Genomic DNA, 10,414 nt, shown 5'->3' with positions numbered 1-10,414 from the left:
TCCCTGGGACTAGTATATCATCCCTTTATCTGCCTTGTGACATACATGTCCAGTGCTTTAAATCTCTTGCTCGGTGACAGCTGACTCAGCTCTCGTCAATGATGGTTTTGGCTCAGATCCTTTCTAATCCAAAGTCACTGATGTACACTACACGGTTTGTTTGTTTTTTAATTCCCCGTGTCCCTAATCAGCGCTTGTCGCGTCACAATTTAATTTCACAAACTTGCTTTCATTTTTTTTTACTTGTTCCTTGTACCTTACTTTAATGGATTAATGAACTGACGAGATTAACAAGTGAAAACTTTTTTTCAGAACTTTGTGAATAGGTGTTTTTTTTACAGTACATTGGGAAACAAATATCACAGATGCTAAAGTAATTGAATATCAAAAGGGGAGACGTTTCTCTCCATGATTATGTATATTGGTCCACGTTTCCTGGTTAAAATACCTGTAAACATGAAACTGATATGGTGTGATACCCTTTCTCAGATCCATGCAGTCGATCGACTAAGTGTGAACAAATTGAAATGTCTTTATGGGACAGCATTAGAGGACAAAGAGATGTCTACAGGACATACTAACAAATGGGAGGAAATATAGACAAATAGCAACTAGGAGAATTCATGTGAGAAGGACAGAGCGTGATGGGTGTAAATTAACATTTTCAGTGCAATATGTGTCTCCCAGGGTCCTGAACAATAGAGAGGGGTTGGTTTGTTTACTCTCTCCTCTGTAGGGGGTCCTTTGATGTTGATTTCACACTCTTAAGACTAACAAATGTCCATGCCACAGGATAGTCTACTTAATGATGCATTATTCAAGCGGCAATGTATCTAGGAATACACATAAGCCTAATGAAACATGGGCTTCAGTTGTGAAAAAAAAAACCAGAAAATAATGGAATTAAACATTTTGTCCTAGAGCTAATGGTTGTCCAAGATAAGATACTTGAAACATTAGCCCTTTTTCATTTTTTAATTCGAATGAATATATTACCAGAACAAGAGCTTTAAAACTGGTTACACGTTCTTTAAAAATAGGCCTGAACCTAATGCTTAGGTTATGCCCACAGTGTAGTATTTCCATTTGAAACAATGTTTCAACATTAATTAGCCTGAATTATTGTATTATTTGGCATAAAATGTACATCTCATTGTTCAGCTGTTTAAAAGGGGCAGAAGGAGAATTTTGAATGAAGTCAATATTGTGCACCCATTTAGGTTTTAGTCATTGCAAAAAGGGCAAGTGCGTCAGTGTGCTATTTCAAAGAAATGGTACGTTTCTCATCACGTAAAATCCACGAATGGGTTAAATTTGAGTCATCGAACCGAAGCTTTGAGAAGTTGAAAATAAGTGAAAATTCCTCCGCCATGGCAAAAAAATGTTTTAAGTGCGATGTATAAAGACAGCGATACAATGCCAAAAACCTACTTAAACAGACTTAAATCAATCAGCCTTTTCTTATAACAGTCAGAGGGTAGGTGGGACAAGATCGTCCAGATAAATATAGAGCGATCACACGTAGAAGGCCAACTCCTCTAACATTAGATAGACCCTCCCGTAACTTCAGCGGAAGTATACCGTCCGATGACTTCTGCGACTGGGCGAGAGGGGAGAAGTTTGGTAATTTAGCTAAGTTTCACGTTGCTATTAAGAGAAGTAGCGTTACCAAAGAAAAGGGATTTAACGCAGTTTCGTGGGCACAAACCTAATGTTTGAAATACATAGGAGTATTAGTTTTTGGTTTACGACTTAGTTGTAAATTAGAATATCTGTATAAGTCATTGAAGTTGAATTACTCCAACCTGAGACGGAGCTCAGCCTTGCGCTGTGACTCTATGTGGATTTTACAGAAAATATGGGTCAATTCCCCGGTATCTCTACGGGCAAAGTTGTTTTCCTTCTAATTTGCTACATCCAGTTGTCATTCGGTAAGTGTCTCGTGGTATTTATTGTTTAATTATTGTTACTGTTCTGCTTTGTAGTTGCCGAATTGAAAACCTGGCATCTGTAATGTTAACGTGAATTTAACGTTACCCTACGAGACCCCAAAGCATCTTTGCACCCGCTCCGGGAGCTGGATTGATTTGGAGTCAAATGTATGGTTTACAACGAACTTTTATGTCTCACCAGATACCTGTAAGTTGTTATATGTACAGTCGTAGTTGTTTATTGTTAAACCCCAAAACAACCCACCTGCTGTATATTCAAATGTTTCTAGCATTTCTCTATTAGAGTATACTGGGGGCTAGCAACCTAGCTTTCTCAACTGCATGGTTGTTAAAAGTCAAAGGAGTTTCCACTGGACGGAGTTGAAGAATTGAAGGTTTTTACGACTTATTTATGTGGTTTAGAATAGTGAGGAGCGCTGTGACTTGTTATAAACTGAAATTAACTGAATACTCGTGTTTTTTTTGGAAGGATGTGTCGAGTGTTGTGTGTTTTTAGCGAGCAAGTTACACAAGCTGCTAGTACTCGAAGTCAGCACCGCTGTCCAGATGTGAAAGTTAGCTAGCCACCCAGCGCAGCTCGGCTGTAGCTATTATTGGAGTGAATAGGACTCAAAATGGACTCTTTTCTGAACTTTATTCATCCAGTGTCCTACTGTCGCCACAGTGAACTAGAATTTTAATCTGAGCTTCAAAGAATACAAAAGAAGTATTTGGAGTTTTTGATAGTTGACTACTTTTGTGTTGTGGACACAACAAAATCAGTAACATGAATCGGGTCGATCTAAGTACACTATAGCCATGTTCCTTGTATCCATTTACTGATGCACGTCCACACGCAAAATCATGGTGGTGTGTGCAGACACCTAAAAACGGCATAGGCATCCCACATCAAGGCACTTCTTTCTTGGCAGAATGGGTATTTTGTGCCTGTCAATGAAGATGCATCTGATTTAAGTTTTGCACATTTTACTAAAGCCTGGTGATTTTGGAATCACACAAAGGAAAACAAGACAATGTAGAATTGCTGCAGGCAGTGGAAGAAGCGGGTGGAATGTTGCTGTTGGTATTTCACATTCCTCTCTCTCTGCCCTTCTCAGCGCTTGCTCTCACACACTCATGTTCACACTCTCTCATGCACACACACACGCACACACACACACACACACACACACACACACACACACACAGACACACACAGACACACACAGACACACACACACACACACACATACATGTACAACACAGTCTCTGAAATGTTTCAGAATAACAGCACGCTGCAGTGCACCTATTGTGTGAACCAGATGATGTTGTTTTTTGGTTTTGTGAGTATTAAATTTCATCCTGTGGCTCATCTATTTTTCTCCAGCTTCTTTTTTTTTTCCATGGCACACGACTTTGCATGGCCTCTGTTGCGTGGGTCACCGCCAGCCGCATGTATTTACCCAGTCCAGTGTGTGTGTGTGTGTGTGTGTGTGTGTGTGTGTGTACTTGCTGAAAAAGCTCAGTGATGGAGAGTGTGACTGAGTGATCCTCTTGTTTGTTGCCCGGGCCCGGCGCTGCCGCCTGGTGTGAAATGTGATTTATCGGCAACGCAGCTCCCACCACACTGCAGTGGCACACTGAGCAGCATCTGTCTGCAGACGGGCCCCGGCCTACGGTCCTGCATTACTGCCTGCTGACGCTGCTTCCCACTGACGGCTGAGCGCACGGCCGCCACAACCGTCTTCGCCATTGTTCTTCTGGGCCAGCAGACGCTCGGCAGACAATGACAAGATTGCCCTGCCTTGCCTCACTGTGCTGCTTCTCTGTGTGTGTGTGTGAGAATATGTGTGTGCGCGCACATTCTTGACTCTTGGCCACCCTCCTTGTTCGCAGTTTATGTGTGTGTATATGCGTGCGTGTGTACTGCGTTGCCTGTGCAGGCCATAAATAATGGCCGTGGTGGCGGAGGGCGGCTGTGGGAGCGCACATGCGGACAGGAACGCTATGGGAACGGAGGATCCAGATGTGGTTTCAATAAAGGCCCCCATCCACTCCACTGATGGGGGGGAGGAGTGCTGTGGCGGAGCAGAGGAATCAGGCTGAGGCTGTGGGAGGGGATCAACACACTCTATCTCTGTGGTGTTTGTGGATAACAATCAGGGAGAAATATTAGTTTAGTATTCTAACAATATTTTGCGAAACTTGCCATAACTTAACTTGTTTTGGTTAGACAATATGCAGTCGTAGTCCTGACTTAATTTTATGCCGTGAAGTTGCTAGGGTAAGCTCATGGAAAAAGTGTAGCGCTGTAGATGAGCGTGAAGGAGAGGGAGAGAGGGAGAGAGAGTGGGAAATGGGGGAGCTTAACTGTGAGCATTGGCGGGGATTAAGGGAGCGTTGTGTCTGCACTGTAGAACAGGTTAGCAAATTAACAGGGAATTAAGATGTCCAGCATTCCTGCTACGGCACAGCGCAGTAATCCTGGCACCAGACAGGGTAGTGGGGTGGGTTGTAGTGCCAGTCTTCAGATGTCTCCCCTGCACCCAGGGGTGGGCCACTGGAGCCCCTGTCTCCCTTACATCCACATACACCATGTTAGAATTAAAGTCCTGAGCCTGGCATTGGATTGTTGTTATGCTCTTGCGGTTTTGTCTTTAATTTGATATGAACTAGAGATAAAGCCTAACCTCAGCATGACTTTCTAGTGATGAGCCATGAGAAGGGTGCATAGTCATTATTTGTTTTATTAAGGAGGAAGGTGATACAGAGTTTTCACCATCATTGTTTAATTAAATCTAATCTTTTTTTGGATTGCACTGTTTCCACGGCAACGTGGTTGTAAGGACGGCGAGAGAGCGAGCAGCTCGGTGCATTTGAGCGGTGCCAGGAAGCGAGGTTACTTCCCCACTCGGCGTGAACAACTTCCCCTCTCCCATCCTGTGTGGACCGTGGCCAGAGCCCAGGGACTGCGAAAAGCGTGTGCGCGCCATTTGTCTGAGCTCTACCTAATTACTTCCCCATATCATTCACTGGCTATTAGCCCTCCTTGAAAAGCCTCGTCTGTCACCCGCATGCCCCTCTTATGCCCCCCTCTGCCCCGCCCCAATCCCCGGCACTCACATTATGCACAAATGGACTGAAGCAGAAATGTCCCTCGGGTGCGTAGTCTCTCATCCTCCACCAGCTATGTTTTACACAGGCACAGCGCACTAGCTTATCTTATAGCGAACTGTTGCAATCAAGCTAAGATGAAAGCTGTCTGTGTAGTGTAACTGTTGCGAGACAAAGCAGCCCCTCCTCCTCCTCCTACCCCCCCAGTGGTACCTGCAGACAGTGAGTCACATCAGCAGCAGAGGAAGGAGGTCAGAGGACAGGAGAAATGACTGATAGTGACTGATGTCTTTGTTCTTCATTCTTTCCAAACTTTACTTTATTGACATTTTGTATTTGTTTCCAGTTAGATATTGAATTTATATAGTTTAAACATGACTGTTGCTGTGTATTGTATATTATGTAAATATTCAATTCTAATCCTGTTCTGAATTTCTAAATAAATATATTAAAAAAAGTTATTATTTGGTAATGAAAAAGAACCGTTAAGAGTCTTATCGATACAGAACCCAACCGATAAGGAGTATCACTAAGACGAGTAGTGTCGATAAAACCCTAACCATCCCCATCCCTATTGAAGCCCCTGGCAGTGATGAGGGCCGAGAGGAGTGACTGCAGCTGAGGAGGAGCGGAAGGCCGTCTGTGAGAAAAGGCCCATGCCTGTGTTGTTGCCCTTCGCTGCTCTGGTCAGCCGGTGGGCGGATGATAGGCTGGAAATCAGCTCAATGTGCAGCCCATTATGAGCTATTATGTGTGTCAATTTACAAATGAGCTAACCACCGAATGGCGCCAATTTCTCAGGCCTGTGTCTGTTCTGATTCGAACCAACATGTGTTTACCAGCTTGTCTGAAGGAGGTCTGTAGACAGAAGAGTAGGGATTTCAATTATGGAATTTTATGCAATGTATGCAAACTGTGTTTTCCGTTAGTTGAAATGCCAGATATTTGAAATTTCCACCATGGAATTTCAAATTATTGATAAAGGTGACGAAGTTTTAACACAAAAAAACTATGTTTTATGGAAATGCACATTTGACTCCAGGCATGCTAGAAATGGCACATTTTATTGGTTTAAACTCCCTCGGCCGTCGTCTGATTGTTCTTTTTTGTCTGTAAACACAGCCAGCCATTCTTCTACTAGCAATTTAAGCGCAGAGCATTAAAATAGTTCAGATATATGCGGCGGCGGACAACGTTTGACCACAGAATGAGTCTCTCTTTCTCTCTCTCTCTCTCTCTCTCTCTCTCTCTCTCTCTCTCTCTCTCTCTCTCTCTCTCTCTCTCTCTCTCTCATGTGGTTACTTATCCTCCTCGAGCTTGTTCCCCCCCCGGCACAGGCACACACGTGTCTGCCCTCTTAACATTTGGCCACATCACGGCCGGCTGCGCGCGCTCTGCTCTCCCATGCCTGCGCAAGTGGGAGAGGGAACAAAGGCAGAGACACTCGAGTGTGAGGGTAAGGTCAGGCAGAGCCGAACAAGAAACTAGAAAGAGGGAAAGACGCTCAAGACTCTAATTAGGGGAACGGGGACAAAGAAGGGGGGGGGGGGGGGGTTGGATAGGGAGAGAGTGGTGGAAAGAGACGGGGAGAGAGGGATTGAGAGAGTGAGAGAGATGGTGGGAGGCACTGAAAGAAAAGGGTGGTGAGGAAGAGCTCAGGCCCTTGGCTCGAGTCGCAGCTCCCCCACTGCCTCTGCTTCACATTAGTGCCAAACACCTTCACGCTCACATCAGCGGGGATCAGAGGCTGCTTCCACCCCGGCACAGTAAATCTCATCCGTGCAGCCTTTCCTCTCCTTCCCTCATCACTTCATTCTTGCCTTCTCTCTCTCCCTCTCTCTTACTCTCTTATTTTTCTCTCAGTCTCAAAGGATGAGAGGGCAAGGCAAGCGAACCTCCAGGCAAGCGAACCTCTGGCAAGCCTGAAGAATCTGTGCTGTGTGTACACTGGGTGTTAGGTTGGTTGGGGTTTTGTCTGTGGTGTGTTAAATGAGCCTTTTGTGATCATGCTGTCTGCTGGCCCCATGGACCTTTATTTGACTTTCCTCAGCCCCCTTTTCTCGCCTCTCTCTCTCTCTCTCAACAACAGTCAAATCCCCCATGCTGTTATCTGCGCAGGAGAGCTTTAAGACCCATTTGCCTTGTAGTGAGATTCTCTCTCTCTCTCTCTCTCTCTCTCTTTCTTTCTTTCTCTCTCTCTCTCTCTCTCTCTCTCTCTCTCTCTCTCTCTCTCTCTCTCTCTCTCTCTCTATCTATCTCCCACTCTCACTCTCTGCTTAGAGAGCGAGAAGATGGGCTTCCTCACCTCCAGACTTTGGTGTTTTGTGTGTGCTAGATGACTTTGTTGTGGTTGTTGTTTACTGGTGACTCAAACCAATGGTAAACACACGCTGGCCGTCAGCCACAACCCCAGTGAACTGGAGAGCGGAGAGCGGAGTGTAGTGCAGAGGAGTGGAGCGGAGAGAAAGCCCAGCGCCGGCGGCGGCCGCGAGGCTAAGCCGGCGCTGCTTGTGGGCTGCTCTGCAGTGGAAGTATAGTAATTGGTGGCAAACCGTCCCAAATCCTGTGAGATCATCTCATCTGGCACGCTGACAGTGTGGATGTGGAGCTCGTCAGACCAGCCAGGACCAATCCAGCGCTCTCTTGCTCTCTTTCTCTCTTCCTCACTTCCTCCTTCCCTCCCTTCCTCACTATCTTTCCCCCTCTCCCCCTCTCTCCCTCTCTTTCTTACCCTTTCTCTGTACCCCTCCCATCTCTCTCCTTCCCTCTCTCACACTCTCTTTCTGCCTCCCCTCCCTCTACTCCTTTAATGGCTTTTCAACTCCCTTCTTTTTTTTCCCCTGGCCTCCGTCTGTTTCTTTGGCATTCCCCTCTCCATAAACTCCTTTCTCAAACCTCCCTCCATTTCCCTTTCTCACAAAGCTCCCCAAGTCTTTTTTTTTTTTTTTGTCCTTTGCTCTGGATTTCATGTCTGCACTTCATTTTTCTCGTCTCTTTTTCTGTCAGAGCAGTATTGTCGCTGGGGTGCACTTAACAACAATAACAACAAAAAGACTCAAGCGCTTTCAAATAAGGTGCATTCAGGCATGTTCAAGACTAACTGCCAGTGCGTTGTTATTGCAGAGAGCAGATTTTTCAATTAGTCACATTTCAATGTGTGTATTTCTCTTACTCGTACTCTCAAAGTACCTCTCAAGATTCAAAGACAGTATTTTTGGACCAAATGCTACAACAGCTACACATATCAGCAATATCTGCTGAGAGTTCTATTGTGTGCTTGAGCAGTTGTTCCAGATAAGAAAAAGTATTTGCATGAAATACCACAAATCCAGCCAGTCAGTCACCCTTTAACCCTAACCCTAACTCAAGGAAGAGCTATGGTTCTATCTGATGAGATGGTGGAGATTATGTAAGGATGTACCACAGTAAATATGACATGGCATATGGCCTGATGCCTTCAAAAATGCATGCCCCCTCAAGGTCAGGAAGAGGTCAGGTTGGCCATAACCACTTCCTTACACAACACTTACTTTTAAAACAACTTTGTGATTGTAGTCACGTATGAAGTCACGTATCAAAAATTCACAGTGAAATGTTGAAATGATTTGCATGTCTAGTAAGAGATGAGGTAAGCCCTTATGATTCAGTGTCATGCTACCGAGGTTTCTTAGACCACAATTGAGCTTTTTATGAACTGGAAATCATTACAACGTGTCCATTATCTATGCTGAAGTCTGGAATGCCAGATATCCATGGTGCATATTAATGGGCGTTATGGTCAATGGCGAGAGTGTTCGATTTGGCAGAGTAAGCCAGCATGGTGTGTAAAGGAGAGGCCTTGTACTCACATAGATGGCTGACATTGGGTCTAAAGCCTTTTGATTTTCACTTCTGTGAAAACATATGAATCAAGAAGTACTCATCTGTCCTTAGTCAGAACACAACTGATGCTGCAGACTTAACTTTAGTCTTTAACAACCCCAAACCCAACCCCGGTGTGTCTAATCTAGTGCATTTGTCAGGGTATTTCCTGCCTACCTCTCTGGCATATGCATGTCACGGTCAGCACACAGGAAGAGCACTACTATTAGTGCTGAGTGCACTTCCTGTGAGTGTGTGTTGCCGTTGCTGTGAAGTCATCTGACTTGTCCTCAGGCCTCGCAGTGGAAGGCCTGTTCCCCAGGCCTTAGCTCTTTACCCAATCAAACAATCATCTGTTTTCCAGGAGTAGTGTTCGTTTTTAAATGTATGTGCAGGGGGGTTCAGAACGTTCTTTTTTTTTTCTCTAGTGAAAGAGACCGGTTCTGTTTCTTAAAGGATGTGGCTGAGAAGAGAACAGCTCTTATCTAACATTTCTGTGTTGGCCATCTGTTATGCCATCTTATGCCCTCTTGTTGATCCTTATATTCCATCTTTTAACTGATGTAATTCATATTTAATGAATGTTTAAATGTGATTTGTAAACACTACTCTCAGTTACTTTTGCACAATTTTGCATCTGTGCTGATACTTTCCTGACATCGTCCTCACATTGATATGCTTTCCTGTTATGTCAGATCAGTCGTTACCAGAACAATATCTTCACCACCCGTGTTGGGTTATGTGTTAACCAAACAGTAAATGAAAGCAGCTGAAATAGCAATGGCATTGCGGTGCGTTGTGGTCCTGTAGCCTGGGCTGTCTCTGGGTGTCTGACATATCTGTCTGGCTTCCTTTGCAGTCACTTTCTGTCTGTCTGTCTGTCTGTCTGTCTGTCTGTCTGTCTGTCTGTCTGTCTGTCTGTCTGTGTGGCTCAGTGTCTGCATTCTATTGGTTTACATTTCTGTTCTGCTTTTGCTTGAGTTTTGTCTGTGTAGTATGTGGTTTTAAGGTTTTTTTCCTCAGACTTTTTTTGTGATTTGGTTCTTTACATTTTTTTTTTGCGAAATTGCAATTTTTAAAGAAAGAGAAATGAGAGCCACAACTTCGCTCTGTGTGTGTGGGTCTATGTGTGTGAGTGTGTCTATGTGTGTGTGAGTGTCTTTGTGTGTGAGTGTCTGTGTGTGTGCGTGTGTGAGCGTGTCTGTTGTCTCACCACGTCCCGAGTTTATAAAAAAAGTGGTAGTTCCAAGTATGTGTTTTGTTAGCGTTGACTTTGTGAGTCTGATTAATGATGTTTGTGTTGTTTTGTTAGCGTTGACTTTGTGAGTCTGATTAATGATGTTTGTGTTGTTTTGTGCTGCAGCGCTGCAGTGTGTGGATTCCACCAAGCCATGTGTGAACAACGCCACCTGCCACAGGTTCAGCAACGCCACCGGATACTGCAGGTAAGGAAGACCCCAAGACCTACCTGTCTCTGACAACCATGAAGCGTGGCTTAAATCACAAGT

General features: G+C 44.6%; 1 protein-coding gene across 1 annotated transcript in view; it reads left to right on the top strand.

The window, feature by feature from the left end:
• The first annotated feature begins 1,545 nt into the window (after positions 1-1,545).
• The window catches only part of notch2 (notch receptor 2), a 44,209-nt gene continuing 35,340 nt past the window's right edge, over positions 1,546-10,414 (top strand). The window contains exons 1-2 of the mRNA XM_031575231.2: positions 1,546-1,931; positions 10,270-10,351. Of these exons, the coding sequence (XP_031431091.1) occupies positions 1,859-1,931; positions 10,270-10,351 (155 nt within the window). The 5' untranslated portion in view covers positions 1,546-1,858. The remainder of the gene's footprint in view (positions 1,932-10,269; positions 10,352-10,414) is intronic.

The sequence above is a fragment of the Clupea harengus genome, chromosome 10 (genome assembly GCF_900700415.2).
Source record: "Clupea harengus chromosome 10, Ch_v2.0.2, whole genome shotgun sequence".
In the NCBI taxonomy this organism is placed as follows: Eukaryota; Metazoa; Chordata; class Actinopteri; order Clupeiformes; family Clupeidae; genus Clupea; species Clupea harengus.
This window is presented reverse-complemented; position numbering and strand designations above follow the sequence as displayed.